Source organism: Caloenas nicobarica, chromosome 2 (genome assembly GCF_036013445.1).
Source record: "Caloenas nicobarica isolate bCalNic1 chromosome 2, bCalNic1.hap1, whole genome shotgun sequence".
In the NCBI taxonomy this organism is placed as follows: Eukaryota; Metazoa; Chordata; class Aves; order Columbiformes; family Columbidae; genus Caloenas; species Caloenas nicobarica.
The window spans coordinates 19,047,000-19,071,895 of NC_088246.1; the positions used below are offsets into that span (position 1 = coordinate 19,047,000).

Here is a 24,896-nt window from a genome sequence, read left to right on the forward strand (position 1 = left end):
CTTCCTTCCTCTCTTTCTCTCTTTCTCTCTTTCTTTCTCTCTTTCTCTCTTTCTGTCTCTCTTTCTGTCTCTCTCTCTTTCTGTCTCTTTCTCTCTCTCTCTTTCTCTCTTTCTGTCTCTTTCTCTCTCTTTCTCTCTTTCTTTCTCTCTCTTTCTTTCTCTCTTTCTCTCGTTCTCTTTTTCTCTCTCTTTCTTTCTCTCTTTCTCTCGTTCTCTTTTTCTCTCTCTTTCTTTCTTTCTCTCTCTCTCTCTCCCTTTCTCTTCCTCTCTCTTTCTCTCTCTCTTTTTTCTCTCTGTCTCTCTTATCTCTCTCTTGGTCTTCCTGTTTTTCTTTACAAAAATAAGAGAAATGTTGAAACTTTTATTAGAAAACGTATGGGATGTAACCTTCATTCCTGCTGTAGCTGTGTTTCCCAGGAAACAAATCAGAGCAGCATGAAAAGGATCTAAAGCTCCTAGATCCGGTGCAGAAAAAGTGAAGGCAGGTCTGAAAACTGTCTTTTAAGGCAATGACTGCTAAGGACCCCTTCAAAGCTGTGGTGTGAGAGTTTTTTGGGGAGTGGAGTGTGAGTAAAAGGGTAGCCTTTTGGTGGGTCTGCAGTATGCAAACCCGGAGAAATTGCCATCTGGGCAGTCCCGCAACCTTTACCTGCAATTACTGTATTCATTTAGGCAACCCATTCCCATGGGGACCAGGAATAGTTCCTGACATTGTCAGATTGCCTGTGGGCAAGTGTCTGGAAAGGTCCCTTGGCAGCCCCTGGGCCCTGCGGCCGGGGCTGTGAGCGTGGGCAGGTGCAGGTTCCCCTGCCCAGCCGTGCAGCCGCCGCCGCTGCCGCTGGAGGGGGAGAAGAGCCATGAACCCCTTAGTCCAGTAAATCCCCACCTGCCTTGTAAGTCCTGCTGTCCCCTTATTTATTTGTGGAAAAGCATTTGACTTCAGAGAGCTGGATTTATAAAATAAAACCAAGGTATTAAAGTATTGCATTTCTGGCAGTTTTTTGTAATGATGAAGCTTCCTGATGTTACTAGTAAACTACAATGTCACGTTGTGGTACCGCAGCTATTATTAGAATGGGACTAATGCTGTCTTCCTAGGGGTAGGGAGATTAGATTAGCACATGCACCAATTTGGCAAAAAAACCCCGTTAACTACACTTGATTTTGCTCTTGCTTTCTCTGGAAAGTTCATACAGTCTGGCCATGACTACAGTTTTCAATTTGTTACCTTCTTTAAGGGCTCTTTTGCCTCCCTTAAAAGTACGGCTTCCGTATGTCTCCCTTATGTGATCTTAACTTCGTATGCTGCTATTAATGAATGAACTTAGAGCTGGTTGAGAAATTTCCATCGGAAAAAATTTGTACTAGAAATGCCTGTAAAACAAATTTATCAAAACAAAAGAGTTTACTGGTTTTTTTTTTTTAAACAAACCTTTTCTGATACAAAAATCAAAGCATACTGTTCTGTTGGGTTTAGTATTTAGTTCAACCTAATCAACAGTATTTGTTTTTACTGAATTGTGATTTTATCTTTGAGTTAGTTGAAAAAGAAAAACCAAAATTCTTGAAACGGTATGGCATGCTGAAACTATTCTTGATAACAAGTCATAATTTTTGCAAAACTTTTCCCCCTCAAAAAATACTGAGTGAATTTCATCAAAAATAGCAGAGTTCTCTGTGTGAGTGACAGATGTAAGCACATTTTGCCTGTGTTTCTAAAGACTGTTCCAAAACCAGAATGTGCTTACAGGTGTTTGGTCAAGTGTTGAGATGCTTCTGTCTTCCTGTTTTGAAAGAGACAAAAACATTACTGAACAGTTGTCATATTAAGGAATAGCGAGCATGGGAACCTTATTTATTTTAAAAAGAAAGAGGCAACTTCTTCTAGTTCAGTAAAGCCTGGAGCTTGCTGTGAGCTGAAATACAACCAGGAGATGATAGAAGCCACATGAACAAGTGAGAATGTCGTTTTGTCATACACCTGTACTAACAAGCATTAGAAAATATTTGTAACCAAGACTGTGAAAGATCCAAAAAAGTGAACATGTTTATACTTCTATTTTGTGTGGTTATATTAAATTTCAAAGATCTGTCTTTCTTCTTTCAGAATGATCAGTCTATGCAAGATATGCAGATAATGGGAGCAGATGATCTTTCAAAGCTGACTGGAAAGGTTTGTTTATTTTAAATTTAAGAAAGAAAATACATCTACTAAAAACAATTGAGAAAAGCTACATAATTTTGCATATGGACTGTCAGATACTAATATTGGAATCAAATAAATCAAAAAAAATCTCTATTAAATTGCTGTAATGCCATTGCTTTCAGATTGCATTTCCCAATAGTTGTACACATACCACCAGCCAGATTGTGGGCATAATCTGTGCTGGAATGCTTCTCCTGAGCTTGTTTCTGTCTTGGAGCCTTGTTTTTTCTGCCCTCGGTGGGTGCACGCCAGCAAACTGCACGTTGAGTATCCCTGTTGAATTCAGCATACGAGGAGTTTAATACAATTTTGCCTACTGTACAAAGTTCAGTTGTGGAACCTTTCACTGAGATAATCAAATGGGTGGGCTTTTTTACTTCAACGTCAGGCTGGCTGCATGACTGAATTTCCTTTGCACTACGCTTGAGCATTGTGGTAATGAAAGAGAGTGGTTTGAGTCAGTGAAAAGGCTATTTTCATCCAAGCAGGGTAATACAAAGCAGTACTTTGAAGAGGAAGGAAGGCTGTTTTCATTAGGCAAATGGTCTATGTGGAAAATGGTCAGAAATGGATTCTTTACTTATGCATTAAGACAACATAATACTTGTTATTTGTACTGTACGTGTAGTTACTCTCTTATTAGCTGGCACTAAATAATAGCATTTTCTTCAAAGCACTCAAATATAGCACCAGCTAACTCATTCATTTTGTTATGCTATGGCACACAAGAAGAAGAAGATAAAAACTTAGCTTTAAATGCTTCATTAATATTAAACAGGTTTTGATGCAACTACAACTTAAATGAAAAAAATGCCGTAATACTCAGAATATTTTAGTGATACGTATGTCCTCAATTTGCACTTCTAAATAATCCTACTGGCTGTTTGTTTCCAAATTATCACAAGAGCATTAATCATGTTCTTGGAAAACATTAATTCATTTGCTACTTTCTTGTATTCAAACACTGGAGCTACCTGTTTTTCTGTGATGATTTTGCATGTGTTTCCCTGCCTCACAGGTAGAACTGGCAGTGCACCTATTCATCTCACCTAACACGTCTCTTTCCCTGACAGTCCAAACACTTTCTAAGCTTCCAGGCCCAGCTTCCCTTCCCCATCTTCCAATCCGAAATTTTCTCCATGTTTCAGTTATTGATATCTATTCTGAATATAAGCTTTCTAGTATCATTTGAATGCACTGGGGGAAAACATTATTTTATTTTGCAGAACTTCTGTGTATTTGTCTGTGTCCACACATGTATGAGAGAGAAGCAAAATTTTCCCCCAAGCAGTTGTGCGCTTTCCAAAAATGAAGTAAATTGTTTTCTTACACTGAAAATCCCAGTGACCTTTTTTCTCATTGGCACAGCCCTCCTGTTCCCAGCTATAGAACAGGACATAAGATGTGGCTGTTGGGAGATACGTGGGGATCAGGCTGGGCAGCGGTGTAGTTCAGGACGGCTGGGTGAGGAGCTGGGATCTGGGGCAGGCGTGAAGGGGCTGGTTTGGGAAGGCGGGGGCTGCTGGGCAGAGTGGAGCCCAGAGCTGGAGGTTGGGTGTGGAGAGGCCAGAGCGGAGCAGGAGGGGAAGGCTGGGGCTGCCAGGGGAGCAGACCTGCCCCAAGGGCATGTTGGCGGTTGTTTGTCTGTGACACGGCCGAGGTATGAATAATTAAATAGCATTTTCACCGTAACACGTGAGAACGGGGTTTCCTTAAGACTTATTTTACTGATTGAAGAGCTGGGATGTGAACCTTCAGCTAAAATATTCATACTTACACATCTAAAGTTGGATATATGAAGGAGTGGCCTTATGTCCACGGGTGCCAACTCCTCCATCTGTTGTTGACTTAAGCAATTAGTGCAAGTATTCAGCACATTTTACTAATCAGCCATTTGCAGACTGATTCAGAGCCTCCTACAGTCAATGTAAACCTTTCCTTGAAGTGTTTTTTAGTACCTTAGTTTAGCTACTGGCTTTTAAAAGTGCTGGCTTTAGTAACCATCCTAAGTCACTGAATGAATTAGTGGAAGACTTACTGATAGAATTCAACTTCTCTGCTTTTAAGTGAGCTGGTGCTTCTTCTACCTGCTTAGAGTATTTGGTAAGAAAATATTGTAATTATATTGAAGAATTAATATGCCAGATTAAGTCCCATTAACTTAACGATCATGGAAGATGTTTTCAAAAGTGCCAGCATGGATTTGGAATGGGAGTTCCATTAAGTTTCTGCAAAGTTCAAAAGCATCAATAATGTAAACAGTTTTGAAACCTGCACACGAAAGATTCTGAGATTTTGATCTTAAAGTGCACTTCATTAAGTAATAATACCTGGAACCAGGGCTAGCCCTAGTGAACAACTAAATCATTTCCATGAATTACTTATTATTGGAAAAAAAGATTACTGAGTATATTCACGAACATACTGTTCTGTAACAATGTGGGTTTTTTTTTTTTCTGAGGAAGCTTAAAGAAAGAAAAAAGCTAATTAAAAAGAGGCTGTTAAGGATAATAGCTCTTCAGAAGGAAGAATATCTCCTCTGTACATCTCTACAATATGCTTTTGTTTATAAAAATACTATCAGCCTGGAAAAAATGTGTAATGACCCAAACCACAAAAAAAGGAATATTCTGAGAGAGAGGAGAGGTAGCATACAGACCCAAACTGTAACCTGAAGAAAGTCATCCACAATTTGAAATTCTTCTGTGAAGAAAGTCATAGAAGCAAGAATGAGGATTACCATGGCATGAATCATTAATAAAGGTACTTGAAGAATGAGTCCTGATATAGCTTAAGACTCTAATGCTTTGTAACTATTCATTTCAATGCAGAAAAAATATAATTTCAAAATCTCTTTCAATTATGTAAGTGGTGAACATAAAATTTCTCAGTAGCTGATTTCATAGTTAAGTAGCTGCTTAGTTTTCAATTACTTTAAAGCTGAAATGCTCATTTGGGTAAAAATTGTCATTAATGTTTGTGAAGAGGAATAAATTTTGAAAACAGGGAGATGATTAATAACTGTCCGGAAAACTAGAGGCACTGTTTCAAAGGAAGATGGTTATGAAAAATTATGTAGATGAGGTGAAAGAACAAATAATATAACCCTCCTTAATATTAATTCTGTAATTATACTGTACAATGCTGTACAAATTTGTAACATATTTAATGTATTTGTGGCATTTAAGCAAAGTAAATTTTAAAACATCTAGAAACTTCAGTAGATCCAGCTGTACCAGAGTTGTGAGTTATCACTGCCATTTACCTCTTGTATGTGGGTATATTTTGTCCCAAGAGCTCTGGAGCTGGTTCCGTAGTCCAAATTCTCTACTGACAAGAATCATGCTGTATATCTCTGCATATGATTATGTCCTGTAACCTTTCAAAAAGCTCCTATACCATTTCGATTTGTCTCCTTGAGAATGAAGCAAGTTAGACAAAATCATAAACTCAGAGTTTATATAATTTTGCAATTAAGTACTTATTACAGTTGTATTATGTATTTGATGTCAAAATTAAATTCATGTCTTTTGGCTTTATCATTATTCCTACATAACATAGAATGTGAATAAAATTAATCATTCTTATTTGTTAGGTGAATAAGAACTTATAATTAAAACCAAGTAGCTATGCAGTTAGTATGATACAATTATGGAGCCGGTGATTTTCTGATATTCCATCTATCTGTAATACGGATCGATGTTTATGTTCTTTATGAAAGATGGTTCTCCTTGTTCGTATTAAGTACATCTCGTTGACAGCCAGTGGTTTTGGCATTTTGGAGAAGCGTAGAAGGTAATAAATAGTGATCAAGAAAAAAAGAAAGTGAACGCCTTGTATTCTCTCTGCACTTCATTGCGTTAGTTTGAGCACTCCATCACTACTCTGCTGCTCTCCTGAAACAGCTGATCAGCTCATATCAAAAGGGGGTTTCACTCAGAGGAAGGTACCCACCGTGCAGCACTCCTCACTGCCTTCTGGCAGGATTTGTGCTATAAAATCTCCAGACTTCCTTTATATGTCTCACCTAATCGATTTATCCACTGTCTACCATTTTCTCGCCCCACTTGTCACGTGGGGTGATGTTCCAGGAATATAACGCAATCTCACTGTCTTTCCGTATGCCTCTCATTTCTTCTTTTACTGAACCATTTTCTCTGCATGTCAGAGAACAACGGTTCTGAGAGCTGCTTCTCCAGCATTCTCCTAAATATGTTAACATTTCAGTATTTAACAAATGATGTGTGCCAGCTGTGTGACACAAAGTTTTATTCTCTAGATTTAAAATACCTATTATCCTTCACCATTCCAAGTTTGTTTCTCAGAATTCTGTTGGTTCTATACTTAGTATTTTTTCTCCTTCAGTATTCACTGCCTTAACTAATGTGCTTTCTCTCCCCAAATGCATTCCTTTCTGGAGTAATGCCCATAAATTTGCTGAAAAAATAATGGCATTCTCTTTAAAATGTTATGTACATGAGAGACTATTTATATGACGTAAAGGTGTACAGAATCCAGCCTACACTTCTGCAATAGTCATGTCTCCCACTCACCTCTACATCTTACTGTATTCCTGTCAGACGTGCAGCTTTGCCTTTTTCATCTTTTCAAAAGTTGATTTTATGTGTCTTGAAGACTTCCACATCTTCAGTACCCTTACTTAACTGCCAACATTAGTCACTTTCATTGTTCTGTATTTTTTCTTAATAAGATTTTATATTGTCTGCTCTTCTGACAGTTGCCATCCTTAACTGCTTTTTCCACAGCAAAAGACACTATTTTTTTTCTTCCCCAAAGCCAAACACCTTTCTTTGTACTTCCTTCTTAGGCAATCTTTTCTACTGTTCATCCTGATTTTCTTGTTGTTGTTCTGGAGGAAGGAAAGTAGAAAGAAAACTTCCCAGCCTTCCTATCCCATTTTTCACATGGGCTCTGCTCACCCCCTGTCTACCTGCTTCTACATCATAGTTCTGTTGATTGTGCCTGTGTCCAGGAAATACTCTTCCAATTCCAGATGATCAGAGAATTATACTTTTCCCTTCAAGTAAGAGAACGGAGACAGTGATCCGCTCCTGCATTACCCTCAGATTGATCATGGTCATTTGCTCTCCTTCTAATGCTCAGCAGAAGCGTGCTGCAGAGATGGCTGCAAGCAGAACACGTGCGTGTTCAGCCCTCAACAAAATGCTCTCCAAGAACAAAACGTCAGTGAGCGTGTACCAGCATCCCCTCCGTTACGTCCCGACGCTGTTAACTCTTGGAGATACTGAACTAGTTTTACAGACTTCAATGCATGAACCAAGTTGCTCCCATTAGCAGCTGACACGAACCAAACTGAGTGTCTAAAGAAATAACGGTTTTGAGATACAATATCTGTTCTTTCAGGAACACCATAAGATGTGAATCAGCCCAGCCGAAAAGATTCTAATCACACATTCATGACCTTTTCTAGAACCCTGTAGAAAGCTCCTACTCCTTTCTCAAAAGTCTTTCGTATTATTTTCCAACATCTTGATGAAGTATGTGTATGTGGCTTTCATTTCTGTGCAGACTGTAAAATGATTTCACTTCTAAGAGCAGCCCTTGTAGCTTCCTTTGCACCTCCTCACTGAAACTCAATGTGTTATTGTTTAGCCTTTGTTTGCAGATGATTCTTCAGCCCTATGGCACTGCTTCTTCAAGCCTAACTTGTCCTAAAATGTCTTATTTAACCAGTAGTACCTGAGGTTCCCCAAATACGGTGCTCAGAAAGCTAATGCTGCTGGTGTGATGAGTAAGCTGATAATCCATTAACAATTCAGTTCAAAGAATCACATTATCAATTTATGTATTTCCAATGATACAGAGTATACATGAAAAGAAGGTGTCTTTGGAAATAATCTAACTGAAAATACAGACTTCTGAATGGAAGTTGAACTAAAAGCGATGAAAATCCACTATTTTGTAGCCCTCCACCTTGCCAGCAAAAAAAAAAAAAAGGCTGTGTCTCTTTTTTTAGTCTTTTGTATTTCTTATGAATATGATGAATATGCCTTCATCTGTAGAAGTGGATGTATAAATGATCTCAACTTTTCCAGCAACTGTGTTTCCATACATATTTTATAACTGGTATAACTAACAATATGTTACATATATCCCCAAATAGTTTAAGAATAGTTCTATCCAAGGAGAGAGGGAGGAACCCAGGACACCAGGGGGGACTCAAAGATAAAAGTATTTCTACCATTTCCAATTTCCATGTATTTTCTCCACTTGTAAGACCACCGTTACAACCTTACCAAGTGGGATGCAAGGTCTGTCTAGACTTGTATCATGTGTTCAGCAGCAGACAACTGAAATTTTATTAGGGAAAGGTTACATGAAACACAGCAAGAACAGAAACTTCCAAAATCCAGGTAACATCTGGACTAACATGTTGAATACATATACTGCTAGAGAGTCTCATATTTAGGTAACATGGGAGAAAAGTTTGTTCTTTTAAGCTTGCTACCTGCTTACCTTCAATGAGCTTTACAAGACTTAGGTAAATCTGCCTTTTTGAATTGCTTCCTTAAAAATTTCTGCAAATCTTGCCACAGTGAACCTAATTTTCTCTTCTGAATTTGGATAGCTTTTTGCCTTTCGCTGTTGCCTTTCTTAATACCTTCGCCTACTAGATTGAGCAGCTTGACATTATCAAATTTATGTTGCCATATGGTTGCATATTTACCTATCATTCAGTCATTACTGAAGCTTCTTTTAGATAAACCAATACATTGGGAGCCTGCTGTAAAGCACTGACAGACTGTAGGTTGTAAATGGGACAAGACTTGAAGGTAAAATTAATAACAGAAAATTAATACTAGGCAATTGACGTCATTGGAATAAATAAAATTTCAAGCATGTCGATCCTTCTGTTGGTCTGAACAGAATCAGCAAACTTAAAGCTAATCACAGGTTGGGAGAAATTCTTAATTTTAACCTAATGTGGCAATCAGGCAATTTGGGAGAAAAAAGTGATCGCCCTACATAATCACCTGCCCTGTGACCAAAGAGGCAGATAAAAATGTTAAGAATTCCTCTGAGCTAAAATAAGAGAGCAAATTATCAGGTGTGGAACACTGACAAATGAGTTGAAGGTCAGCTGCAGTGGAAGATTATAATGTGCCATAAAGCCAGTATTTTATCGACTCCATGACTTCCAGTGCATACAGCAGTTCTGAATTTTCGTTCCCAGGCTCAGCTGTTGAAGGTATTTTGTGGTCTCTTTGAGGTTGTGGGCTGAAAGGTCAAAGTTCTTTTGTGAAAAATGTTCTCCCACTGGGAACTGGGCTGTTAATTAAATAAAAGCTATTACTTCCTGCTACAAACCTTACTTTACTATAAAGTGTTTTTTCCAGGTCTCAAATAATTCTTCTTTCCTTAGTCTTAAGTCCATTCTGTGTTACTTTTTATTTCATTGGTTTTGGTTTGGTTTTATTTTTTTTGGCAGCGTGTTTGTTTGTTTTAATATGTGTGCATGTTATTCTACTGATTTCATGCTGAAATATTTAAGGAGAAAATACCCTTTTTGTGGATCCACCTGATTTTCTTGCTATACATGCTAGGGCTGTGTTTGTCCTCTTAGCTGTAGTATTGCATTAAGTATGGCTGTTTATTTGATTACGTAAGTTTCTGCTTTCCAGGAAATACTCCCCCTTCCTAAATTTGCCACTTAGCATTTTACTGTATTAAAATTTTACATTTTATGTGAATTCAGAGACAGCCTTTCCCTCAAACACTTTTTCGGTGCTAATTTCAAAGCACTGCTATTTCATAGCCATTTCTCACTTGAAATCATAGCATCATTTAGGTTGGAAGAGACCTTTAAGATCATTGAGTCCAACAACTGGAACACAAACTCAAAATCTAGAAAACATTGTTATTCTTTTCCAGGAAGGTGAAAAATAGTTTCCATAGCACTTAGTGCTGCCAGGCGGGAGGCATACGTGATCTCATTGCTCTGCTTGGTCTTGTTAGCGGACATTGTTCCATTTATTCCTGACCTGTGGGAAGGTAAACAATAGAAATGTATTGACTCAGTGCCTGAGTATTTTTCAGCTTATTACAAGTCAGGGTTTTTCTTACATGTATTATAATAATAACTGACTTTCTTGCCGTGTGTAAGCTCATGTGGCTTTGAAAAGCAGTAAACTACGGATTTTCAGTTTTTGCAGGTTTCCAGTCTGTTACTAGAGATCTAAAATTCACAGATACATTGAAATTTATCATAAAAGAGAAAATGTGGCTCTTTAGCCTGAGAGACAAAGTCACATGGAATGCGGTTATTAGAAATTATTTCTTCTTCGTTTTACATAGTACTAGTATTGTCAAAAACCTTCTGCTTTTTCCAGATGTCACAAGACAAGCTGCTATGAACCATTTCTACTACTGTCTAAAAAAGAGACATAGCCTTTTTTTGTTGTTGTTTTAGGTTGGTGGGGGTGGGTTTTATTATTTTTGTGTAGATCCAGTTCACACCACAAATATTATTTCCGCTCTGTGAAAACGTCCATGTGCAGAGTCACAAGTTGTGTGCACCCTGATCACTCAACACTGGAGAATTGTAAACTTCGCAGGACTCCTTTGCATTTAAAAACACAGAGTACAATTTTAGGGCCAGTGCTCTTTTATGCTTTTATAAATTATCTGGACACAGGAATTGAATGTATTTTAAGTAAGTTTGCCAGTGATGCTACACCAGGAGGAGCTGTGGGCTCCCTTGAGGGCAGATATGCCTTACAGAGAGACAGACTGGAGAGCTGGGTAATCACCAACCACATGAAATTTAACAGGAGCAAGTGCCGGATTCTCCACCTGGGGTGGGGTGATCCTGGTTATACATACAGGCTGGGGGACGAGATGCTGGAAAGCAGCCCTGCAGAAGGACATCTGGGGCTTCTGGTCGACGGCAAGTTGAACTCGAGCCAACAGTGTCCCTGGCAGCCAAGAGGGCAACCGTGTCCTGGTGCATCCAGCACAGCACGGCCAGCCGGGCAGGGAGGGGATTGTCCCGCTCTGCTCCGCACTGGTGCGGCCTCACCTGGAGCTCTGTGGGCAGGTCTGGGCGCCTCAATGCAAGAAGGACATCAGACTGTCCAGAGGAGTGTGACCAAGATGGATAAAGGTCTCAAAGGCAAGAATTAGGGGGAGCAGCTGAGGTCACTTGGTTTGCTCAGCCTGGAGAAGAGAAGGCTGAGGGGTGGTGACTGCATCGCAGGCTGCAATGTCCTCGTGGGGTCAGCGGAGGGGGAGATGCTGATCTCCTCTCTCTGGTGACCAGTGACAGGACACAAGGAAACGGAATGAAGCTGCATCAGGGGAAGTCCAGATTGGACATTAGGAAATGGTTCTTCACTGAGAAGGGGGTTGGTCACTGGAACAGGCTCCCAGGGAAGTGGTCAGGGCCCCAAGTCGGTCAGAATTCAGGGAGCGTCTGGATGATGCTCGTAGTCGCATGGTTTAGTTCTAGGTAGTCCTGCAAGGAGCAGGGAGTTGCACTCGATGATCCTTATGAGTCCCTTCCAACTTGAGTTAACTCTGTGATGCGATGATTCTGCATTGCCCCAGGTGCCTTCCTGCCAGCTGCCTGGTAGAAACAGCTGTAAACACAGAATGAATCACAGTCACTCGGACCTGTCAGCTCCCACCCATCCCTCTGACCCTTCAGCAATGAAAGCTGCTGATCTCCTGCAGCAACTCAGTAGAAAGGTGTTCCAGTCTCTTGGAGAGTTGAGCCACTGCCCCTTCTTTATCTGGAGTATAAGAAATCGTTCTAGAACACATTTTAAAAAACTGTCTGCTCTCTGTGTCTCGCTGTAAGATATTAGCACCATCATTAGATTTCTGGATGTACTTCACAGATTGTGTTGGTGAAGATGGCTCTACTCAGCAATTAAACTATCTTCAGGCTAGTCAACATGTCAGTAAATATTTTTATTTCCTGTTCTCCAAGCTCCAAAAATAGGCAGAAAATATCAAGTGCATGCCAGAAGGCCAGATTACTTTTCTTTTCATGTGTTTTCCTCCTCTGCAGCTGCCTCAGATACATCTGGAAGACAAAACAGTCTTGATCTATGTGTTACAGGAGCTTCAAACACATACACTTGAAAAAAGATCTTTTCTTCAGTGTCCTTCAGCTCCCTGTTGCTTGTCCAGCCATCAGGCACTGCCATAGCACCACCAGCTGATGAGTTTCACCACTAGCCCACCAGCTCACAGGTGTGGATTTCATGGTGAAGCTGAATAAAGTCTTGCACATAGCTGTGATGTTTCCCAAGATATGCCAGATGCAGCCATATGTGCATTGAGGATAATGGTGACATTACCGATAACGTACCGATTTGTTGCGTCCGTTGCATTCTTCTTTTATCTTCTTCTATCCATCTGCTCAAGGATAAGCTAATCTATTTCAACCAGTTTTAGTAACACATCACCACTACCTACTCTTGGATACTGTATATCAAAACATTTCTTGGCGGTTGTTTCTCTGGTGCCCAGCAATGCCATGCCATTCGTTTTCTGGAACCCTTCTATCAGTAACCTGCTTCAACAGGAGAAAGGTGGGGGATAGGCAGCATTACGGTCCTTTTCCCAGCATGTCAGGTAGTTTTGTAGGAGGTGGTCTCTGGTCTCAGAGGATGGCACACCATTGGAATGCCTTCAGTTGTAAGCAGAAGTTGAGCATAATGACTTTAGTCACAGCAACCCTGCCTGATCAAAACAGGGATTAATGTATCACTCTTGGCAATCGGGACACCTGTCTGTTTATAGATATGAAATGTTTTAATATCTAAATATTTTATCATGACTTTTCCACTACAAAGTCCTTACGTACAGGATTTCTCCATAGTGCAGAAAAATCAATGTTTTGGAAATAATGGGAATGTGCATAATACAAAACAGAATCTGTGTTTCCTGACTTAGGTAACTGCCTGATTAAAGAGACTTTTGAATGGCCCAATCTCCCAATGCATATCAGTTGCAACTCTTGGACTCCTTGACTCTGAGGAGAAGAAGAAAGAATAACAGAATGCTGGTTGGACAATGTCAAGTTCGCCAATATCCTTCTTTCTCAAGTTAGTCAATAAATATGAGATCTCACGCTTCAGCTGAAGTCATGTGCAGGTGACAATTACTCTTGTGACCAGACAAACCCTTCGGGCATGTCTGGATCCATGTTAATCTTCTTCATATGAGTCATTTGTGATAAGGAAATGTAGACAAGATTAAATTTCTATTAGACAGATGTATAACTGGTTGGAAAGCTATTCTCAAGGAACAGCTAATTATGCTTCGCTGGCAGACTGGATGCATTAAAGTATGCTCTTCAGGGACTATACAATATTTAATTCATGATTTAAAAGATGGAATTAGCATTTAATACTGGTGATACTACCTGGAAAAATACTACAAGATAGTGTTATGATCTTAAGAATTTATTTTAAGAATTTGCTTCAAAGAATGACATGTAATGACAGCAAAGATGAACACTGATTTCTGTGTTTATATAGAAGTAATCTCTTGAATAAACACGAGTGAGGAAGGACTGACTAAGCAACAGTTCTGAACTGGAGACAATAGGTGGATCACAAGTTGCACATGAGACAACAGCATACCTTTATAAAAGATTTAACTGTCGTACTGGAACATATAGAAAGGAGGATTGTTTGTAAAGCATACAAAGTGGTTCTTTTATTCTTCTCAACACTGAAAAGGCTTCTCTTTGGTTTGGGACACCACAACTGGAGAAGGATTCTGACCAACCAAACAGGTTCCAGAGGAGAACAAAAGAATGAACAGGAACCTGGAAAATATAACTTGCGAGAAAATGTTGAATAAATAGAGGTTGTTTAATCTGAAGAAGAGGAGACTGAGGAAATACATCTCTCTTTAAATGAAGAAGAAGTTAAAAAGAGAAGAAAATAAAGCTTTTTCTATGTCCACTGAAAAACAATTTCAGGCCAAATAGCAACAGAAGTTTTCCAACTGCATTCTTGCTCTTAGATAATGATGCACTGAGACACATTGATTGCCTGGGGAAGTTCTGAAGTCCTCATCATGTTCAAGAACAGGTAAATCAGATATCCGCGAAGGATAGTTTTAAGTGGATTCTTTGGGCCAACAGAATAGTCTTGATGGCTTTTCATGGTCTCCTCAGCCCCATTTTCTATTAAATGTCTATGATTTTTTTCTCACAAGTTAAATAGTAAGGTCTGCACCTCCATATTGGTTTAATCCCAAGTCCCTGGCCAGGGAGACTGCAGACCCCTCATTCTGTCTAATTTTATGATTTCCACTTGTGAGTAAGCAAGAGAATCCCTATTGCTGCTCATGATAGGATAGCTGAAACAGCTGTGGTAGCAAAGAAATGTATTTGTCTGTCATCAAAATGACCCAGGACTATGTGTTTCTCTCCATCTCTCATGGCCCTGTGTGCACTGATAGGCCTCAATGGCCATGGCCTGTGTCACTTGAGGCCCCTACCCACAGCTGTGGGCACAGGAGCCTCAGTTCAGCTCAGCTCTGGGCTCTTGGTCCATGCCTGAGCTATGCTGTATGGGTACCGATCTCCAGCTCGGCTACCGTCATGCCTGTACATTACTGCAGATGTTGATCCAGACCCTGACTTCCCAGTTTAACCTTGGACGATGGGCCTGCCTGGAGATCAGCGGGCTGTGTCCGATCATGGTTACTCTCACTGGACCTGGTACCAACCTGTGGAGTGGCATCCCAGCTTGACCTCGTCACCGTGAACTCACTTGACGATATGCAGTCTTGGTTGAACAAGTCCCAGGTCTGCCCGCTCGCCTCGCTGGGGCTCTGTGGGGCCTCTGCTCTGCCAGCCACATTACTGCCCTCAGCTCACAGCTGCCCTTTGCTATGGAACAACCAGCCTTTGCTGCGCCCTGACACAGCCTGCTAATGCAGGACTTGGCAACTGTCTGCCATGCCAGTTGTGCTATGAACCATCTCCTGCCATAGCTGCTGTGCCTTTCCTTTGGTAGGGAAGTTCTTGTCAACAGTATGGAGAGCAGCAAGAGATGCATGACTGGCAGAATGGGTCGGGATGTCAGGCTGGTGGTGTCAGGTCGGCCTCTCCTACCCAGGGCCACTCGCAGTCATCCTGCACTGTTTGTTGGTAGTAAAGGCATTAATTTCTGTCTTTAGTTCTGGTGAGGTTCTTCCCTTGCCAACTCTTCTGCTCTCTCTCAATATCATATATGTACGTGTGTGTATGTATATATACACACATAAATATTTACATAGATCACCAGCTGTGCAAATTCCCTGGGGGATGGTTAAACCATTACTCCTGCACATGATCTTTAGGTGTCCACTGACTGAATCAAGGGGTTTGCGTATGCCTCAGAGCCAGGCGTCCTGGGCTGGTCTTTGGGAGTGTTTTACCTAGTTATGACTTAACCCAGGAAGCCAGATGAGAGCCAAAACCTTTTTGGATCCAGATGGCTTCCTTCAAGAAAACGTGTCTCCATGCACCTGTCGTAAACTTCTCCTGAACATGCTTTTCGTCTCTTCATCTTATCCAGAGGACTGACACACTTCCATTCTTTCTTGAAGAAAGAAATTCTAGAGGCAGGGCATCTTGAGACTTTTGTTGTTAAGAGGCCTTTGACTTCTTACCTCCACAGGACTAGGTCTTTCAGATCCAGAGTTGTTTGTGTCAGCAGCTGAGAGGTTGAAAATCAGGAGTGCCAAGCAGGATAACCACCCGTGAAACCTGTTATGAAAACACCAAAAAGAGCCACCCTCCAAGATATTAATAAATACACATTCCACTAGAGCTCAGTCTAAATTAGTGGTTTCTTGAGCGATATCTCCATTGCTGACATCTGCTGAACTGCTACCAGGAGTTCCTTCCACACCTTTACCAAGTGTTTTGCCATTTCAGAAGCATCCAGGTATAACACAGTGTGTGGTAACATGTTTCTGCAGTGGTCGGTGCATGAAGCATGCTGCTCTCCCTACCAAGCACTGCGGTTGTTAGGAGGAACTGCAGTATAAATATAAATACGGATAATCTGTAGTAATGATTTCTGTTTTGAAGATTAAAAAAATATTTATATATCAGTTAATGAAGCTGTCAGAAGTGTGCTGTTCATGAGCACGCTCCATTCACACAGTCCTTCTCCATGGTGTTTTGAATCTTTCTCAGAACTCTCAGTCTTGGGATTCTGTGGTGGAAAAGGAAGTTAGACAGTCTCCACCTTACGTATGTAGCAAGGCCAACAAGCCTGACGGAAAGGAAGGGGAATGTAAGCTAATCTGAGGAATGCTGCATGAATATGAAACTATCTGTCTCAGGGTTTTGTGGGACATACAATGTGCACGTGCATGTAAGATGTATACATAGATAGATATCAGTATTTCCGAAATAACTTTCCTCCTGCTATTGCAGGCCTCACCTCAGAAAGTAGATCCTAATGCAAGATTGTAGGAGTCCATCCTTTTAAACAGGCATATGATAATGCCCACTAATAAATAGATTTTAATTCTAATAAGAACATTATTTCTTATTATTGCTCGTAATAGGAGAACAGAAGTCACCTTAGATATCATGATTCCTGGAACAGTGATGAACCATTTCAGCAAAAAGATCAGCCTGTGTTAGGGCTTGACATCAGTCCTCTTGACTGGACCACTCTCCTCCTCTTCAAGTAGTACCACTGGCTTCAGCAGCAGTATTTGAAGAGAAAGAGGGTGTTTCACAGTATGAGAATGGGTGGTACAACTTGGTCTTTAATCCTTTACTGTGAGTTTTTGGGGCAGGGTGGGGTGGGCTATGGAGGGGGAAGAGCAATTATTTCAGAGTATTATTGCTGTAGTCTCATTTTAACATTAGAAATAGTATTTTAGCGAACTACAGGTACACTGTAGTACGTGGCTAGACACACTGGAATGAAGCAAAGCTCATCCCATTTGGATTTCTTCCATCTAATTTTATTTTTCAAAGCTACGTCTGTTCTTGCACAAAGAGGACAATCTAGACAGATCTGAATAAAGTTGTAGTCCCTTACTGCAGGGCTTGCTTTTATGGCTGGCTCTTTTTCAGAGCACAGAAATGAAACTGAAAACTCCTCGTGTCCTACCATGTTGTACATGTGCACATGGACTTATCTATTATATCTTCATTTTATGACAACGGTTGTAAAACACTGGCCCAGGTTGCCCAGAGAGGTGGTAGATGCTCCATCCTTGGAAACATTCCAGGCCAGGCTGGACGGGGCTCTGAGCAACCTGATCTAGTTGAAGATGCCCCTGCTCATTGCAGGGGGTTGGACTAGATGACCTTTGAAGGTCTCTTCCAAACCAAACTATTCTATGATTCTACTTTTTTTAACATTTGTTTATTGTAATTTATTAATATTGTGTAATTGTATTTATTTTTGTTTGTTTCTTTCAGAATGTTCTAATTGTGGAGGTAAGTTGGGTACTTATGTCATATTTTGCTTACATGAAGTCACACAGACAAGCTGTGATTGTGTGTTCAGTTTCTAAAACCCGTCTGTGTTTACATTTCTTTAGCTGGGAAGTGGTGAAGAGGGAGAGGGGTTGATTTGCTTAATGATCTCTCAGACTTTTTGCATGACGGATCAAACTACATTGCTGCTGTGCTAATTTGTACTCTGCCCTGTGATACTCACGAGTCTTTGCTTCTGCATCATTTGATTTGTTCTTTCTGTGGTTTATCAGCTCCTGTTCTGCAAGTTTTTCTGTTCCTTAGAGGACAATGAATCAACTGCAATGATGCCCCACACTTGTCAGCGGCATGACTTTGAAGTATTAATAGTAGCACAGCCCTACACATGCTTCTGTAGTAGCATAGCCCTACTTACAGCCCTACACACAGCTTCAGGTTGTTCACTCACTGGTTTAGCATGTCAGTCATTCTCTCAAGTCCCTGCCACTCCTGCTCATTACAATTGCGTCCTGCAGTGTCCCCTGGGGAGCGCCCATCACAGATACGTTGCTGATGTAAATCAACAGTGTTCATCTGCAGAGAAAAAACGTGTCACCTCACTGGTGCTGCAAATTCTCTCTTAATTAATGGAGGTGATTCTCTTTTAAAATGCTGGAAAAGCAACTGGGGTGGTTAGAGAGCACGTCAGGACCTGACTGGCGTTTCAGGCCCAGTCTGCTTGTATCGGAAATAAGCTGGATGGTGTAATGAAGGAAATGTATAAATGTTGGAATGTCTTTTCTTAGCAAAGGAAGGAAAAAAAGTCATCAGCCACAGTGGTGGCTGGTTACCTGGATAGCTGCTGGGAGCTCCATATTTGCCAATACTAACTGCTGTAACAGAAATGAAAAACATGCACAGCAAGTTTTGTTGATGCTGTTAGATGGCTGGGGAGCAGACACAAGGTGTTGCTGCTGAAAAATCCACACCCACAGAGTTCAGGATCAACAGATGCTCTCCGTGTCATGGGCAGTTTTGTAGCCAAGTATCTACTGATCTCTCTCGGGTTGGGTTGGGTACAGTAGCTGTGGAGAACACTCATTTGTACTGGACCAATAAAACAACAAATAGGGCAAATTTAGCCCCGACATGGAGAGGTGCTAACCTGCTGTGGTCTTGAGCATAATATGACAAGTCTGATCCCTGCACCCGTGCAGTGCTCAGTAAAGTCATCCCCGGTCCCATGTTGCATCCCAAGTGCTAGAAACACAGCTGTTTTCAAGAGAAAGTGGACAGTCCTTGAATCGATTATTTGTGAGTAGAAAGCATTTGCTGAGTGTGAGCTCAGTTATAACCTTTTTTGGATGTGGCTTACAATACACTGGGAACAACACATCATTTCCACAAAACTGTAAAGTGGAACTGCTCAGTCATTGTCCAGATTTCCTCTTCTCGGCTTTCCTTTGTTTTTCACTTCTTTTTTTTTTTTAATGTTTTGTAAGGATATTGTTGGAACTGGAAGAACTATGAAGGTTCTGCTTAATAATATAGAAAAATACAAGCCAAAAATGATTAAAGTGGCAAGGTGAGTAAAACAAACACAAAACGTAGTCATTAGTCTAGCCCAACATATTTTCCAGTGAAGGTTCCCATCCGTGATCCTGCTTTAATTCGGTGCCGCAGTGTCACACGGGGAGCTGTGCAGAGGAGCTGCCTGGGTCGCGAAAAGGAGGGAGGAGGGAAGGCGAGGAAACGCTTTTGTATTGTTCTGCAGTGGCAATGACCCTTCAGCCATTCCAGGACTGATGGACTTTGAAGGGGAACACGCGCAGCTCTTCCCTGCCATCAGGACGTTGTTGGGAGGAGAAGCAGAATGAGAACAGTGATTCACATGGCTCAGAAGTATTTTTATAAAGGGAGTAGTCTTTATGCATGTTATTCAGGTAAATATCTAGATTTACATGGGGTTTATTTTGTTTTTAATTACAGTCTGTTGGTGAAACGAACATCTCGGCCTGATGGGTACAGACCAGATTGTAAGTGTTGTTGCGAAGATCTGTTCTTGACAGTACAAGAAGTTGCCATGATTCTACCACTTGCCTTTCGTATCACTCCATGGGCTGCTAGAAGCATCGTGAAATATCAGTTCTCAGTGGGACTATAGGATGCAGTGGAAAGATTTGTATAATTGTGGTTTGGATAGCCCAGCTTCTGACAGTCTGATGTTTTCTGCAGAGTGCTAACTTTATAATGAAGTTATGAAAGGGTTTAATTTTATCCATACTAGGTGTTTTATCTTCTGTCTCTGGCAAACAATATAGAAGGGAAAATCCATTTCTTCATTTTCCTTACTCATTGCATCTCTTTGGAGGAGCTGCAGGATTCCATATGAACATGAAAGGTGTTTTATTGTGACCTAGTTATGCACAAGTTTTACATTTTTATAAGAGAATAACATTTTAAATTATTTCTTTAAAGTATTGCTCTTCAAAGGGTAAAAAATTACAATGAAAACCGACCTCCCCAAAAGCAAAAGATAAATTGGGCTGTTTAAACTGCCTCCTGCTACTCTGTTTGTGTCACACCAGTACGGCTTCTCTCTCAATTATTGGTGTTTGTACTCTGCTATGATGGCGCCGCAAATGGAGCTATACCAAACTATTGATGTTTTAGTCTTATTAGAATAAATGATGTAATAATAGGTATGTGGCTAAATACTAAAAGAGTAGTTCCTTCTAGAAGAGGTGAACCGGTATTTGCTGCTGAGGAGGGCTCTGGTGAGCTGAGCTGGGGAGGAGGGTGGAAGGAGGGTAGGCAGGTGAGTACCAGGAGGCAGCGTGATGGGTCTTGATTTGGGGTGTGGGAGAGAGGGAAACTTCATGAGGCAAAAATTACCCAATGTTGGGCATGGCCCTGCGGTTTTAGCCCCATAATCTGAACTGTGACACAAACATTTTGTTGTACAATTTTTTATACAGTGGTATTTTTAACATTTAGAATTTAATCCAGTACATTAAAGTATATATTTGAGTGAATTAACTAATGATAAACATATAAAAAAATATAATAAAATTACTTCATGAAGGGTACCTTAATATTTTTATGTGTTAACTTGTAAAAGGAAACAGGCTTTATCCTTGTTTATTCATACTGGGATTAATTTTATTTAAAAAATTTATAAAACATCAGAGATCGCTCTAAAATCACTGACAGTGGTGTGTCGTTTCCTCACTTACCTGAATTTGTGATTCCAAAGTGTCTGTTACCCACATTTTTTTTACAATTGAATGAATTCCTTAATCAAATACCTGTGAAACTTTTTATGCTGACCTATTTTTGTGTTTTTCTCTGGTTACTTAGTGAACAACTTGGAAAGAGTCTAACTTGTTTTATGTAGTGATGATACTGCACAAAAGTCACACGCAAAAAGATTCGTACCCGTGCTTAGCCTGAAGGGTGTGAGCTGTATGATTCAGCTATGCTGCATGCATGTACTTTGTTAAGCATGTTCCTGAGTCTTCATAAGGCTGGGTCTTTAATTTAAGAAGCATTTGACATGTTTTGGTAGTGTAATATGCAAAACAGTTTTTGCTGCTCCCAGGAGAAAATATGTAAACTTGTGAAAGTTGCTTCTGAATTAAAATTGTAGGGTTTTTTCATCATTAGTGTGATACCGGACAGTTGTCACCACGCACACATACCAATGGAGCTTCCAAACATAGGCAGAATTTTTTAGCTCTGATTTTGGCTTCCTTCCGCAGCGTGTCTCTTGTGCCGCTGATAATTGTACGCAGCTCTCCGACTCTCCACTGACTGTTCACATGCCTGTCACAAATAGTCTAAGAGCAGGAACTGCCTACGGGGCTGCTGCTGACCTTGATGTCTGAGAGTCAAAAGTAACATAACCTGAACTGACTATGTACATCTATAGTTTGCTTGTCAGAGAACCAACACATGAATTTAAGGGCTATATGATAACCATCCATCTTGTAATGATGGTGTTCTTTATTTGTCTCAATACAGATTACGGATTTGAAATTCCAGATTTATTTGTGGTAGGTTATGCCTTAGACTACAATGAGCACTTCAGAGATCTAAACGTAAGTTTCTTCAAAAAACATTTTAAAAATCACTGGTTTACTTCCCTGGGATGCCTTAAAGACCCTATTATTTGCGTCCTCCCTGAGGCCTTGATGTCATGGTTGGGATCCTTTCAGTGAGTGTAGAATTCCCTGCAAGGCCTCAGATAATGCAAAGGAGTAACTTCTCAGGAGTTCCCTCCCAGCTCTTCCCCTTTGGAGCAGAAATCATAAACTCTGCTACGCTTCCACCTCCCGTGAGCCTGGGGCTTCCCAGGTCCACCACTCGCAGTACGTGCAGAGACAGCAGGAAAAGTGACACACAGCTACAGTTCAGACGGGTTTGGACTTTTGCTGCGATGTTGCCTGCCCCGTTCTCACTGAGATAACGATGGAAAAAAGGGCAAGCCTTGCCTCTGCTTCCCGTCGTGCTCCCAGGGGCAGACCTCAAAACTGGGAATTGCACGTGGAAAAACTTTCTGCAGCTAGAAAGTGAAATCAGAATTCAATCCCAGGTGTCTGAGAAGGAAGGGGTAATTACAAGATCGCTAGATCAGTCAAGTTAAAGTATTGCTGAAGTATTCATTAGTAATTAATAATGTAATCAACTACAGTGCTGCAATCAGTGTTATGTTTTTTTTCAGCACATATGTGTTATCAATGATCATGGCAAAGCAAAATACAGAGTCTGAAGTAGTAACATAATCACCTGAAGATGGTTAAGCTCAGCGAAGCAGAAATTTGACTACACTCCCTCAAGCATCTCCCAGAAGAGCCGTTCAAGTGACTTGTGTTTCTCTCAACCCAGTACAGTAAGGGGTTTACTCTAGAGATACTGATTAATATTTACAGAAGTGAGAGCTCTTACCTAAAATGTGAAGTAGATGGCTTTTGAAGTTATTACCTTTTTTTAAGTATTAAAATTACTGCACAAGATGCCTTTTGACTAATTATTTCTCTGCCTCCAGTCTCATTGTGAATGCCCTTAGTCCATCATTCTACCCATTGCAATACATGTACTTCACTGCGTTGTGTTAAGATCATTCAAATGTGCCATTCTGTGCTTGAAGATTATTTTACAAAATGTTATTGACTTCAGCATCCGTTTAGTCTTGGTCAGATATGCTGCTGCCAAATTGAAAGCGTTATTTTTATTTAATTCCACAATCGGAAAGTTTCAGCTGAAACTGTATGTTGTACGATGGTACATTTCTAGTAGTTCATTACTGCCTCTTCAGAGCAGAATTTTAACTCTCGGAATGTGCTGAATTAGAGTGCTGGTACAAAATGAACCTTTGCAAGACACTGCTGATCTGAAATTGGAAGGTGTCCTGGGTTTGGTACGTCATGTAGCCGTAGACCTAACCTGTTTAACGTGCTGAATTTTAATCAAGAGAAAACAATGCCAGGCAGATGTCAATTTCTGCACAGTATCCTTTTACTTCTGTAGGACACAAACAAGGAACAGAACTAACATAGTGTTCTCCTGTGCCTATATCCTTAATTAAACCTCATTAAGCACAAAAGTTTAATGCTAGTCAGACGATGATTCAGTTATGATGTGATTTTTGTAGCATATCTAAGCTGAGACTTTTTGTAACCATTTGTAATCTTTAAGAATACTGATCTGACAATGTTGGAGAAGATTTCTATTAAAAAAAAAAGAAAAAAAGTATAGGAAAACATAGAAAACAAGTTAACCCGTGAATACTATAGATTCTAGAGATTCCTTCCTTCCCTTATACATTGTGCTTGAAGAAGTTTTTTAACACACATGCTGTGTTGTGTGAAAAATTTAATTCTGTACTGTGTGTAACTGTTCTCAGCAGCTTCCCGAGGGAAGACAGCGCCAAGTGAGTAGCTGTGCATGGATAGCTTTGCTCTGAACTGTAAGAGGCAGACTGTTACGAGCTTCAGGTTCCTTTGAACTAATAAAGACACAGTAAGAACACTTGTTACATTGCACAGTTGTTTATTTTCCTGCTTCAGTGTATTTCGCACATCCCCTAAAAGCTCTTAAAAAATATGTATTTAACTGGTAATCTAAACATACCTGATGTCTGTATCCTGTGGCTCATAAGCTATTGTTATTTGCATAAAATCTATGATGTTAATGGCATGAAGAAGTAAGATCAAAGAATTATTGTAGTTGCTAGAGAAAAGCTTTAGCTCTCTCTTCTTTACTTTTAACCTATATTTTTAAGGAGTTCTGTTGCAAAGCTTTCCCTCATAGAATAACTTTCTTCAGTTACAGAGAAGAAAGCACACCCAGACAGCCCCTGGAAGAAGCTAGTGAAAAGGGTTTAATCACTTTTTCTTTTGTGAGTGTGTTGAAGTTTTTCTTAATGCTTCTGGTTTCTATGGATTTAGTAGTATTGGCACGTTGCATATGCAGACAGGCTTAGGCTTAGGCTTAGGCTTAGTCCAGGAGATCCATTAGGTTATTTCCTCTTTTTCCTCTCATCTTCAAAAGACACAATCCAATTCACCTTGCTACTGTGATCAGCCTTCAGGAGCAGCAACAAAAATGTAACAAGTGAATTAGTGTGAAATTAGTGTGAAAATATGAAGTACTGTAGACGCACATAATTCGGACTGTGTTAAAGGTGTTTCATCGGAAGATTCAGATTATTAAAATCTACATACTTAATAGAAAAGACCAGAGTTATAGAAAAAATAAAAACAAGAACTGGAATGTTTCTTTAATTTTATTTCCTCCTGACATCATATTTTTAACATCGTGAAAATGCACCACACAAATTTCACTAGTGATTTTCCATGTGCAACTACGCTGTGACTAAGAGGTGCATTTCTCTTCTAAAGTCATGTTGGAGTTTTGTATCTTTATCTACCTGAGCATGTCCAGATGCCTCAGCTGCCATATTAGTTTTCAGTTACTTTAATAATCTGGTTCCAGAACATCATTAGTGTAACTGAGGGAACAGATAATTATGCATATATGTCTGATTAATATTGGGTCTAGTTTCTTCAGTGCGTTCAGATTGTTTTTAAAAGACTCATACTTTTTTTCTGCAGCTGTCTCCTGGCTCAGCAATGGTGCCGATTCCCTGTGTCACAATGTACTTTAACTAAAGGCCACTAAACATTTTCTTGGTTGCGGTTGTGCCCTGTGGCTAACAAAGTAATGTATTTTTTTTTTAATCGGTTCAGC

The 24,896-nt window shown here is 40.2% G+C and overlaps 1 protein-coding gene across 3 annotated transcripts in view; it reads left to right on the forward strand.

Moving 5' to 3' along the window:
- The window catches only part of PRTFDC1 (phosphoribosyl transferase domain containing 1), a 48,545-nt gene extending 24,912 nt beyond the window's left edge, over window positions 1–23,633 (forward strand). The window contains exons 4-9 of one of the 3 annotated variants that reach the window (XM_065628179.1): window positions 2,108–2,173; window positions 17,649–17,666; window positions 19,148–19,230; window positions 19,635–19,681; window positions 21,669–21,745; window positions 22,369–23,633. In XM_065628179.1, coding sequence (XP_065484251.1) covers window positions 2,108–2,173; window positions 17,649–17,666; window positions 19,148–19,230; window positions 19,635–19,681; window positions 21,669–21,745; window positions 22,369–22,416 — 339 coding nt within the window. In that variant the 3' untranslated portion in view covers window positions 22,417–23,633. Of the gene's footprint in view, window positions 1–2,107; window positions 2,174–17,648; window positions 17,667–19,147; window positions 19,231–19,634; window positions 20,689–21,668 lie in introns of those variants that run through there. The other 2 variants (XM_065628177.1, XM_065628178.1) reach the window with 2 other exon arrangements.
- The last annotated feature ends 1,263 nt before the right edge of the window (window positions 23,634–24,896 follow it).